Source organism: Diospyros lotus, chromosome 1 (genome assembly GCF_014633365.1).
Source record: "Diospyros lotus cultivar Yz01 chromosome 1, ASM1463336v1, whole genome shotgun sequence".
NCBI classification, from domain to species: domain Eukaryota; kingdom Viridiplantae; phylum Streptophyta; class Magnoliopsida; order Ericales; family Ebenaceae; genus Diospyros; species Diospyros lotus.
In genome coordinates, this window is record NC_068338.1 from 16,675,801 (window position 1) to 16,689,597 (window position 13,797).

General features: G+C 36.9%; 1 protein-coding gene across 1 annotated transcript in view; it reads right to left on the minus strand.

The window, feature by feature from the left end:
• The window catches only part of LOC127806783 (ubiquitin C-terminal hydrolase 12-like), a 120,443-nt gene that overhangs the window by 45,344 nt on the left and 61,302 nt on the right, over nucleotides 1-13,797 (minus strand). The window contains exon 9 of the mRNA XM_052344300.1: nucleotides 4,415-4,524. Coding sequence (XP_052200260.1) covers nucleotides 4,415-4,524 — 110 coding nt within the window. The remainder of the gene's footprint in view (nucleotides 1-4,414; nucleotides 4,525-13,797) is intronic.

Genomic DNA, 13,797 nt, shown 5'->3' on the forward strand with positions numbered 1-13,797 from the left:
CACTAGTCCCACAACCAGCCACTTGCTCAAGTATCCTCTCTCCACTAGATTTCCAATGTCGTCCGGGACATCCCTCCTTGTTGAAGAAGATGTCTCCTCATTTGTCTTCTTTATCTCATTTAGAATGTGAGTCTTGTCAATTTACAAAACACCACTATATGTCTTACTCCCCTTGAATTAATAAACGCAATTCGTCTCCTTTTACGTTAGTCCATTTCGATGTTTGGGGTCCTTGTCTTGTACCTTCCAAGTCTGGATATCGGTATTTTGTAACCTTCGTTGACGATTATTCTCGTGTTACGTGGCTCTATTTAATGAAAACTCGCTCTGAATTATTTTCTATATTTCATTCCTTCCTTGCTAAGATCCAAACACAGTTTATACTAATGTGCGTGTTTTACGTAGCGATAATGCCACTAAATATATTTCTACCTAATTTACCACTTTTCTCTCACCACATGGCATTCTTCATGAATCATCTTGTGTTGATACCCCACCCCAAAATGATGTTGCCGAAAGAAAAAATAGACATCTCTTGGAAATTGTTCGAGCTCTTCTTTTCCACATGAAAGTTCCTAAACCATTTTGGGCTGATGCAATCTCTACTACTTGCTTCTTGATTAACCGCATGCCTTTGTTTGTCCTTGGGGGGAATATTCCCTACTCTTTCTTATTTCCTTCTCAATCTCTCTTCCCTATTGAACCTCGTGTCTTTGGTTACACTTGTTTTTTCCGTGATGTCTATCCTTACTTGTCTAAGTTGGACCCCAAATCTCTCAAGTGTGTTTTTCTTGAATACTCCCATACTCAGAAAGGGTATTACTGTTTTTCTCCTACTCCTGGTCGGTACTTGGTCTCTGCTGATGTTACTATCATTGAGACCTTTCCCTTCTTCCTTATCTCCACTAATCATGAGTATTCCCATGGGGATTATGACATCTTGGTCTACACTGTGACTACTCGCGTTGCTCTACCTATGTCTCCTAACCCACCTATTCTTCAAGTGTATTCTTGTAGGGCTCAGTCTACTTCACATCCTCCACCAACTTCTTCTTCGTCTGTGAATCCTCCTACATCCACTACTACCCCGGTTCTTCCATCTACTGATTTGAGCCTTGATCTTCCCATCGCTCTTCACAAAGATAAACGCCAATGTACTCATCCTATATCTTCTTTTACACATTTATCTCCTTTCCTTCAATGCTTTATTTCATCTTTAGATTCTGTCACGATTCCTAAATGTTTATCTGAAGCTCTCTCTCACCTTGGTTATCGTACGACTATGGTTGATGAGATGCGAGCCTTGGGTGAGAATGGTACTTGGGATCTTGTTCCTTTACCTCCTGAGAAGACAGCTATTGGATGAAAATGAATATTTGTTGTCAAGGTTAATCCTGAGGGTTATATGGCTCGGCTTAAAGCCCGTCTAGTTGCTAAAGGGTATGCTCAGATGTATGGTGTTGATTATTATGATACTTTTTCTTTACTGGCTAAACTTGCTTTTGTTCGCTTATTTGTCTCTTTGGTAGCTACTAATGATTGGCCTTTTTATCAATTCATAATGCTTTTTCTTCATGGTGATTTACAAGAGGAAGTCTATATGGAGCAACCACTTGGTTTTGTTGCTTAGAGGGAGTCAGGAAAGGTCTGTAAACTTCGAAAATCTGTTTATGGTTTAAAATAGAATCCTCGTGTTTGGTTTGGGCAGTTTAACGCGGTAGTTCAAGAGTTTGGACTTAAAAAAGTTCTTGTGATCATTTTGTGTTTTATCAACAATCAAAGGCTGGTATAATATTGTTACTCATATACGTTGATGATATTGTTATCATAGGGAGTGATAATGCAAGCAATATAGCTCTTAGTCCTTCATCCAGTTGTGATTCCAAACCAAGGACTTGGGAGAGTTAAAACATTTCTTGGGAATTGAAGTAACGAGATCTAAAAAAGGTGTATTTCTCTCCCAACGTAAATATGTCCTTGATCTTTTGACTGAAATAGGGAAGTTAGGAGTCAAACCATGTAGTGCGCCAATGATTACAAACTTGCAACTTACAGTAAATGGAGGAAAGTTGTTTGAAAATCTTGAAATGTATAGAAGATTGGTTGGGAAACTGAACTATCTAACTGTGACTCGTCCTAATATCGTTTATCCTATTAGCATTGTAAGTCAATTTAGGTCCTCTCCCATAATGGTTCATTAGACTGCTTTAGAGCGGATTTTGTGCTATCTCAAAGGAGCCCCAAGACATGGCATATTATATAAAAATCATGGGCACTCTAATATTGAATGTTTGTCTGGTGCAGAATCAGAATATCAAGCAACGACACAGTCAACATGTGAACTTGTGTGGATCTATCAATTGATGAGTGAAATTGGATTGAGCAACTCTCTACCTATGAAGTTATGGTGTGATAATCAAACTGCTCTTCATATTGCATCAAATCAAATTTTCCACGAGAGAACCAAACACATTGAAGTTGATTGTCATTTCATCTGAGAAAAGATCCAGGAAAACATCACATCAACTAGTCATATGAAGACAGGCGAACAACTAGGTGATACATTCACAAAAGTATTGAATGGTTTTAGAATTGACTATCTATGTAATAAGCTGGGAATGATTAACATTTATGCTCCACCTTGAGAAGGAGTGTTATCTATAGAAACTATATATAGAAACTAGACAGCTAGAGCATTCAATATTGTAATAATAGAATATGTAGGATAGTTAACTCTGTAAATATAAAAGTAGAATATCCTAGGCACAATCCTAGGATCTAGAATGTATATATAATGGTGTAATGTCTCTCTACAATATATAGAAAATATAGAATATTTTTCTCTCTTTACAGTAATTAATCTAATAAAGATAATCCTAATCTAATTAGGATTCTAGGACAAAAGAAACTAAAAGTAACTAAGAAACAAATTAAAATAAAAAAATTAATAAAACAATATTAATTTCTACTTTTACACCTAAAATATTATTTCCTGAAATATTTGTCTCTATGATCTTCATCATTCTCCCCCCAGTTTAAAAGAACTAACTCTAACGAGTTGGACTATAAATACCACTCTAAAATCCTCTTCAATAATCCAAGTGTTATCAAAATCTAGTCGATCTTTCCATTTGACAAGAAAACAGTGATGACCACCACCACGAGAAGAAGCCACAATCTCATCGTTAATCATAACATCAATCACATCCTTTTGTTGCTATATACGTGACATACAAGGAACCTGGTGACCTATAGGAACACTAATTGGCACGAAAGGAGGCTCAAATGTGCCCTGGTAAGGAGTTAAATCTTCCACATTGAAAACATGACTAATATACATATTATTAGGTAAGTAAAGTAAATAAGCATTTGGTCCCAGTTTTCGAATGATAGGAAAGGGGCCACTAGCTCAAGCATGTAGTTTCTTTAAGGAATGTTTAGGGAAGCGCTCGGGGTGAATATGAATCATGACATAGTCACCTTCGATAAATTCTCGAGCCCCATGACGTATATCAAAAGCAAGTTTATAGTCAACATTGCTCATTGCAATTATCCTTCTAATCTCAACATGAAGATCATGGATGTGGTGGGTAAAATTTTCAATAGGTCCAGAAATTTGGGCATTTGGGGGTAACGATACAAGATCAATAGGAGTTCGAGAGGAGTAACCATGAACAATCTCAAAAGGACTTTCCCAGTAGACCTATTAATAGAGTTGTTATATGCAAGCTCCAAACTCCTAGAGGAAATTAAAGGGGATTCCCTAGCTATGATAGCTAACCTGTATCCACTTTCTTGATAGTCTTTTTCAAATGCCTTAGGAGCTATCGAATGAATGTGTTTTTTACTAGGGATTGGTGGTGCTGGCTTGGGCTTGGTCCTAGTGCCTCTACTAAAAGGTTTAGAAGGGATCAATCTAAGTTTCTTACCTTAAAGATAAAGGAATTTTCTCGGTTATTGGTAAGGTTGTATTATTCACACATGCAACCTTAAATGGTTTTGAAAATATCCCAACAACCTTATCACTTGGTTTTCGGCTATCAAGATTTCAACTTTTTAATTTTTCCAACAATATACAATGGGCTGCACTTTCTAAGAAAGAGTGCAGATCCTAAATCAAAGGAATTGATTCCTAAATAAAGGATTCAGATCAATCAATCCTATCCCAAATTATGGGAATAAATTAGGAAAAGAAAAATAGGAAAGAATTAATTTTCATCAAAGATAGAGAAGATATAGGCTGGCGGCTGCAAGGTTGTCGTGAATAATCGTTAACAAAGATAATAACTATTGTTCATCATAAGAACTAGAAACAATTACACTAAACAGGGAGTAGGAAAATCTGAGAGTGCAATAAATTTTAGCTAGTTATTGAGGTACATAAATAGAGAGCATAAGTGAACATTTCTAGTACCTGTGAAGCATGTAGAGGTTACGAATTCTCCTATTGGCATCAGGTGACAAGTACTTCCCATTCTCTCGATCAAGATCAAGTTGCAAAGGGAACTCATAATAGTCATTTATCTATACAACAAGACCAATAGAATATTACATCAAAGGGAGTCCATTCTCAAAAATAGTATTTTTGGCCATCATTTAAAGTATCAAATATGACAATTATAGTAAATTCAAGTTAAATCATTGATTAAATAGCTTTCTGTAGTTATGTCTCATAGGAGAAGGCAAATTGTAAATCACACAATTCATATGATTTAATAAGTCAACCTTTAGCAGGCCAATTATAGTTGAGGGATAGAGCCAAACATGATAAAATAAAAACGCAAGTACATAACCATTCACATGTCAAAAACGAACAAATAGATTCCGATAAAAACTATCAATCATATGTAGGCAACAGAAGCAAGTGCATTTTGCCTATAACAGAAGATTGTTTGGCTTGCATATGCAAGGCAATTGCACCCTCTTCCTAAAAGGCTATCTTGCAATCTCTTGGACACTTCTCAAAGATGTGAGAAACATGAGTCTTTGAAGTTGGGCCCATCATTTTACAAGTAAGAGCCACATCATAGATTTAAAAAAATAAGTTCAAACTTAATTATCAAACTAAAACAATATTGATTTCTCTCCATCAGTAGTACTTCATTATAAATTGTTAATTTCAACAATATTAATGCCAAAAATAATTCATTATATTTTAGCATGATAAAAATTAAGGTAAATTAAATTGACCTCCCCTAAGGCTCGTTGAATTCAAGGCGCCTTCCCTCCATTTTAGGAGTCTATAAAGACCACCCCTACCATTAAAAAATGGAGTGAATTAACCATTTTACCCTGATTTTTCTCTCATTTCTTTCTTTGTCCTCTCATTCTAATCTCTAGAAAAATTTAAAAAAATAATAATAATAAACACTGGTGGTGGTTGGCAATGGCAGCTGGCCACCACCAATGGTTGCCAGTGAACTCGAGTCACATTGTGGCTTGGTTTGATCTTGCAAGGGGGTTCAAGAAACCCCAACAACAATTGGTAGGGTTTTGAATTGGGATTCAATACTAAAGAAAAGTAAAGAGAGAAGGGAGGGAGATCTATTGTAACACCCAAATTTTTACAAAGAGACAAATAGGAAGGAAACCCAAATCCAAGAGGAAATAGGATTTCTAAAGCCATTGTAGATTAGGATAATTTAAAGTTTTAAAAAAAAATGGAGCTGAATTCAGATTATGAATTGAGATTGAGATAAGAGCGATTATCCTAGTTGTGAAGGGATTTAAATGGGGCTTGAATCTTGAATTAAACATGATTAAGTCTGGGATAAATAAAGAAATATCATAATATATAGGGTAAATTATATGAAACCCCCCTACACTTAGGGTCATGTGCAACTTACCCCCTGTGCTTTCGATTGCATCAAAAAACCCCCCTCGCACTTTCAAAATGTTGCAATTAACCATAATTTGTTGTTATTTTACATAATTTTGTACAATAATCTACATACAAAATACAAAATTCTAAATATATAATTTCAATATATCAAAAAATATAAAATTTTGCATTAATCAACCAATAGATTGCATAAAATTATGTAAAATAATAACAAATTGTGGCTGATTGCAACATTTTGAAAGTGCAAGGAGGTTTTTTTATGCAATCAAAAGCATAGGAGGGTAAGTTGCACATGACCCTAAGTGCAGGAGGGTTTCATATAATTTACCCTAATATATATGAAAAAAATTATAGGAAAAGAATTTAAGAACGAATAGGATTGACTCAAAGGGATAAATTAGAGAAATCAGAAACATATATGGATATTATCTTAACATGATTTGATAAGGATTAGGATTAATTATTATGGAATTGAAAATCAAAGAGAAAATTGAATCCAAAACCAAAAGGGATTTGGATCAAACCTAAGGGGCTTATACATACAAGCTTAGAAGATTATTAAATCATTAAACTTTTGAACTGTGAGAATTAATGAGAAGCAAAGTTGATGGATAATTGTGGATTTTCTCTATAAAGGTTATTCTTGTACTAGTATGTCATGAACCTAGGTTAAGAATGGAATTTGGAAGAAATCGGGGAAGATAGAATACAAAAGAAGGGAGAAATCAGAAGAACAGAGAAATATCAGGGAGAATTAGAGCAGAAAGAACCAAGAGAGAGAGAACAGAGAGAATTGGGAAAGAATCAGAGAAGTTGAGAGAGAAATAGATTTCTATTATCATTCAACAATCCTAATCCTCTATGTTTTAGCCTATTTATAGGCTTACTAGACTTTCAATTATAATACAACTGAAAGGTACAAATAGAGAAAGCAACAAAGTATAACAAGAAAGAAATACATCTATTCTACAATTACTATTACATCCTCGGGGTCATAACATAGTATTTCCAAAAATTATTCACATGCTTGATTGAAAAGTTGTTTCAACATGATATATGTTCTCAATTATGTTACTTGATATAAATGAATTGTTGATTCGAAAATAAATTGAGAATGGTGATTTATCAAATCATTTTGAAAAGAATACTTATGGTGCTAACATGTTGTTTTTAAACTATTATGGAACCACCGGGAAAAGTCTAGGGGTTTTTGGAAACTAAAATTTGACTATCTATATGGTACCATTTTAGTTTCTCAATGGGTGGAGATGAAGTCATTATTTTGTCATGCTCCACTTTGCATTGGGGGGTGGATTCTAAGGAGGTTATTGGGTCCTCTTATACATTGATTTCATTCGAGGCTATACTGCCCATTAATATTTATTGATATTTGAATTGATTATGGAATGATATGTGGTTCCCTTGGTTAATTAATGTTTTATGCATTGTGGAAAATTGTAGCTACACCATGTGATTTGATTGTATTGATGACACTTGTTGCATGGGGAATACTAGTGAGTTTTTGAATTGAAATTTTGTTTTACTATATACGTATGAAATTCTTTATTTTTTGTATGGATCTACTATACAAGGTAACCTTTAGTGGCCTTTAAACTCACTACTCTCCCTAACATATTTTTTAGGTAAGCAAGATTAGGGGGCTAGACGTGGACCCGAATCAAGGATTATCAATAAACTTAATTTGAGATAGTTATATTTTAGTTACACCAAAGCTTAAGTTGTTATATAGAGGGACAACTTTATCTTTTATACTAGTGGTGAAGCCAAGATAGATTTTTAGTCCGGGGCAAATTATAATTTTAGATATGGCCAAATTATAATTATCTATAATAATATATATAAAAAATAAAAACAGAAAAGTCAACTAAGGCCAAGGCCCCAGCTAGCCATAACATGGCTCCGCCACTATTTTATACTATAATTTTACTCTCAACACGCCCCCTTGCATTTGGTCAGGCTTCACTAACAATTGGTCCAACCACGTGCTACAATTTTAATATTGGGTTAGCGGTGAGATTTAAACTCAAGGCCTTTGCCTACTCTGATATTGTTGGAATACCGAGAATAAATTGATAAGTGTTGGAAATCAAATCCTGATATTTCTCTCATGAATGAGACTAAGTGATAAGTTTGGTTGGAGATAAGAGAATATTACAAAAATAAAGTGATAAGGAGGTAAGGTTCTGATAAAAAAGGAGGCAGCAATTTTTCAAAGAGATAATTCCAACTTTAGTTGATAAACTTTATCTTCTAAAGTTCATTCAAAATTTGTTCTCTAATTTTTAGAAGATATTGTAGAAGAATTTTTGTATATATATATTCCATTCGTAAGTTCAATAAAAGATTGAATAAGGTTTCCATTCAATCGAGTAAGCCTTCCTCTACTCGAGTAATCTTTCTATGTTACTCGAGTAAGCCTTCTACTTACTCAAGTAATCTTTCTAAGTTACTCGACTAATTTTTCTACTTGCTCGAGTAATCTCTCTTATTTACTCGAGTAAGTATCCACATTAGTAGAGTAAAATTTCTATGTTACTCAAGTAAGTTGCTTCAATTAGCTTATTTCTTATGTGTTCATGGTATAGAGCCAACAACTCTACTAGTCGATTCCTTCCTGTCCAGTTAATTAACTATACTTACCAGTTCCTATTCTTATGGCGAATAACACCTCCTCTTCCGGCAACCCTTCTGCCATCTTTAATAATCCATCTCAATCTATGCCTTCCATCCCCTCAAACCTTGATTTCCATTCCCTTCAAATCACCCAACACAGATTGAATGGGACTAATTTTCAAGAATGGTTTCAATTAGTCTTGTCGATTATGAAGGGTAAAGGAAAGGTAGGATATCTTGATGGCTTACTTCCCATGCCTCCAACAACACCTCCTCACTACTCAACCTAGGATGTTGAGAATTCAATTATGATGACTTGGTTCATCAATTCCATGGAGCCAAAGATAGGAAGGACACACCTGCTTTACAAAATTGCAAAGGATATTTGGACAGTTGTGCAAGAAATATATTCAGACCTCAAAAACAACTCACAATGATTTGAGATTTGATTGACCATCAGGACTACTCAACAAGGTAATATGTCAATTATTGATTATTACAATGTCTTAACAGAATTGTGGTAGGAAACGGATCTATTCTATGACATAAATTGGCACTGTTCAAAAGATATTGCCAAATATGTCAAGATGCGTGAGAAGGAACGAATGTTTGATTTTTTGCATGGACTCAACAAGGACTTAGATGAAGTACTTGGCCAACTCCTAGTTTCTAAAGGTTTTCCCTCTATTCGTGAGGCCTTTGCTAAAATTAGAAGAGAGGAAAGCCGTAAGAAAGTGATGCTTAACAACTCATCACATCAAACTCCAAACATAGGTATTCAAAATTCTACTTTGGCAGTACATCAAATTGGTCCACCTCAACAAAAAAATTAGAAGAGTAAAGACAAGCACCTAAGGTGTGATTACTACAATAAACCTAATCACACCAGGGAGACTTGTTGGAAACATCATGGTAAACCTACCAATTGGAAGCTAGAATCAAAGTGACCAACCTAAACTGGCCCATGTTACCGAATCATTACCTGCAAATGAGAAACTTACCAATTCTCCTCCATTTACTGTAGAACAAATGGAGATTTTAAAAACTCTATTATCCCAATCCAAGGTATCTAAAGAACCTGAACCTACACTTCTCCTTGTTATCTCACCGAAATTCTGAAAATATGTGAATTATAGATTCAGGAACATCAGATCACATGACCAATTGTTCCTCCCTATTTTCTACCTATGAGAAATGTAGTGATAATGCCCAAGTTGTAGTAGCAGATGGCAGTTTGACTAGAATGGCTAGTAAAGGAGATATTAAATTGCCAAGATTAACACTGTTGTCTGTTCTACATGTCCCTAACATTAACTGCAATCTGATATCAATTAGTAAGTTGACTAGAGATATGAACTATGTCGTTAAGTTCTCCTATTTTTCCTGTATTTTTTAGGACTTGTTTTCGAGGAAGATGATTGGCAATGCCAAAGGAAAAAATGGTCTCTACTTTCTATCCAATCCCACTCCTTATAGATGCCTTCTATCAAGATCCTAAGATTCAACAAGCAATTTCTCCTCGATGAATGGAAATTAGGGCAAAAATTCGGGTAGAATTGAGAGAAAAATGAAGGGAGAATAGAAGAATATGAGGGAGCAATTTCTCCTTGATGAATGGAAATTAGGGCAAAAATTTGGGTAGAATTGAGAGAAGAATGGAGGGAGAATAGAAGAACAGGAGGGAGCGAGAGAAAGAAGAATTAAGGGAGAGAAATTGAGTGTGAGAGATTTGAAAATGACTAGATAGTTGCTTATGTACTAGTCCTAAGGTAGTGTTTGGTTGGCGCCAAGCCAATTTACAAGGTACAACCCAAACAACCACCTAAAGGTACAATCACCCACTAACTGCCATATAAAAAATAAGAAAAAGAATAGGGAATCCCTTTATAGAACATTAGGGTTCCTGACAATCACCCCCCTCTCCCCCTCCCCCCCCCCTGAATTTCTTATCCTCAAGAAATACAATGACTTCCTTTATTTGTGGACTTCCAGCTCCCTAATATCAGCCCTGTCTGTTTCTTCTCTTCCACAACTGATATGGAGCAATCTTGAAAAGATTTTGCAATTTCTTCCCTATCAACAGTTTACATGCTCCCTTCTCCAAGCCAGTAAGAGTCATCTTCTTTCCTTCCTTCCCAAAGGTGTCAAGCCCTCAGATTGTGGGCTGGACAATTGAAGGAATTCGGACTGAATTCCACAAAGAAGACATGAATTTAGAAAGAATAGATAGAATGAGACATGAATTTAGAAAGAACGGATAGAATGAGAAAGAGAGAGAAATACAGAGCGAGAGAGAATTGAAAGAGAAGACTTGTCATTATTCTCATGATCCATGTCTTACTGCCATAGGTCTCTTATATAGAGCCTCTAGCAACCATTGCCACGGATAAAATGACGGCCACACTAGAGAGAATTTCATTCGCTAGAGTGCTGGTGGAAGTTGATGCAACAAGAGAGCTAACTTAGAATGTTCGGATTAATCTCACTGCGGGGAAATATAGAGACCAACATGTAATCTATGAGTTTGAACCTAAATTTTGTGTGGAAAGCAGAGTGCTGGGTCACTCAAAGGGTTCATGCAAAAGCAAGGAGCAGGTTCCGCAGGAGAATGAGAAGATGTCGGACCATGTTGTTAATGAGGGTTCTCGGAAGGACCCTGGTAAGGTTAATGATGATGGGCCGTTGGAACCTCAGATGATGCCTGTGATGGAGCATCAAAACCAAAGGGATTGTGAGCCAGGGCCTAGCAAACAACCTGGAAAGGTGGTTCGTTTAAGGGATGGGAAGCAAAAGGTATCCATTGATGTTCAGCCATGTGTGATTGCCCTTGTCCTGGACAAAGAGGGGCATTTCCAAATGGTCACCTACAAGAGGAACAAGAAGGTTGATGATGATGAAGGAGGTGGGGGGAGCAACAAGTCGCTTGCATCCAAGAAGATGATTGGAAGCAAACCTCATGTAGAGAATGCCAAAAAGAGTCATGCATGGAGACAGGATCTTCCACCAATCAAATCTAACAGAATGAAGGGCGGTCAAACCCTTCCTTCACCACCATGAAGATCTCCAGCTGGAACATCAAGGATTTTAATATGCCCCTGAAGAAAATAAGGCTGCAAAGTTTCATGAAGATGCGGCATGTGGACATTATGGGTGTGTTGGAAACCAAGCTCAACCATGAGAAGCTTTCGCAAGTTCTCAAATTCAAGTTTAAGGACTGGGAGCAAGCTAATAATTTTGATTCGCATGGGGGCAGGCGGATTTTGATTCTTTGGAACCCTTTTACTGTGGAGGTCACTCCCATGGAGATTACGCCTCAGGTCATCCATTGCAAGGTTAAATGTAAGATTTCTTCAGTTGTTTTTCATCTAAGTTATGTGTATGTTTTTTATACTATCACAACCAGGAGGCAACTTTGGTGTAATCTTTCTGACTTTGCTCGGCATTATGAGGGGCGCTGGATGCTTTTAGGGGATTTTAATTCTGTGTTGAAGGACAATGAGAAGATTAATGGATGTGCAGTAAATTTTTATGAGATTAAAATTTTTTTGGAGTGTTGTCTTTTGGTTGGTTTATCGGACATGACTTCCTCAGGCTGTTTCTTTACTTGGACAAACAATTCAGTGTGCTCCAAGCTTGATAGAGTGCTCATCAACAATTGTTGGCATATTCAGGGGTTTGAAGGCCAGGCCACGTTCTTTCCATCAGGTTGCTTATCGGATCACTCCCCTGCTGTGGTTTCTCTTTTTCAACAAAGGAGTATTCCCAGAAGTTCCTTTAAGTTCTTTAATATGTGGTCCGAGCACGATCAGTTTCTGCCCACTGTTCGTGAGAGTTGGGAAGGTGATTTACATGGTTCAAGCCAGTTCACTTTTTGCATGAAGCTGAAGCAGCTTAAGGGTCTTCTTAAAATGCTGAATGTTAAGCATTTTAGTCACATTTCCGTTAGGGCCGAGATGGCTAAAAAGGATCTTGAGGACGCTCAGCTGATTGTTCAAAATCGGCCACATGATAGTGAAGCTCAGAGGAAGGTGGTAAGTCTACGTAAGAGGGTCTTTCTTCTCTTGGATGCTGAAGGATGTTCTACTGGCAGAAAACCAAATGTGATTATACGAGACTTAGTGATAGGAGCACTAAGTTCTTTCATGGTATTGTGAAGAGGAATGCCAGGCGCAATTTCATTCCTATGGTTTTAAAGGCCGATGGGGAGGCCACTTCTTCCTCAGAGCAGGTTGCTGAGGAGTTCGTTAGGTACTTTAAGGGCTTCTTGGGTTCTTCCTCCCTGTGTGAGCCTATTTCCATGGACATCCTGTGTTATGGTCCTATGTTATCCCAGATGCAAGCAGATAGGATGATTAATGATCCCTCGGATCAGGAAATCAAGTTGGCCCTCTTTGATATTGGGGATGACAAGGCCCTTGGGTCGGATGGATACTCTTCATGTTTTTTCAAGAAAGCCTAGAATGTTGTGGGAAATCAATTATGCCAAGCAGTTAAGGAGTTCTTTAGCTCAGGCTCGCTTTTAAAACAGATTAATCATACAGTTGTTGTGCTCATTCCTAAAAATTCCCATGCATCGCTTGTGACTGATTATAGGCCTATCTCTTGTTGCAATGTGTTGTATAAGGTCATATCTAAGGTTTTGGCGGCCAAGATGGTTCCTATTCTTGGGTCGATTATTGACCAGGCTCAAGCCGCTTTTGTTAAAGGTAGGAGCATAGCAGATAATGTCCACCTGGTTCAAGAATTATAGAGAAAGTATGGCCGCAAGAGAATCTCTCCTAGATGCTTACTTAAAGTGGATTTAAGCAAGGCATATGATTCGATAAATTGGAGTTTTATTAGGCAGATTTTGTTGGGCCATGGATTTCATTCTCGTTTTGTTGGTTGGGTCATGGAGTGCATTATGTCCCCTTCATATTCGATTGTGGTCAATGGTGCCTTGTGTGGCTTTTTCAAGGGGGCGAGGGGTGTCAGGCAAGGAGACCCAATATCTTCCTTTATTTTTGTGTTATGCATGGAATACTTCTCAAGAGCTTTGAATTTTGTTGCCAAGCAGCCTGATTTTAACTTCCATCCCAAGTGCAACAAACTTTGTATTTCTCACCTCTTTTTTGCTGATGATATTATGCTCATATCAAGGGGGGATCCCATTTCTGTTTCAATGCTCATAGATTGCCTTAAAGATTTTGTTGCTGCTTCGAGTCTGTTCGCAAATATGGGGAAGCCTAGCGTTTTTACTGCAGGGTTACAGGGGGAGGATCTACAGGATATCCTCAGCATTACGGGTTTCCAAAGAGGTAGCATGCCCTTCCGGTATCTGG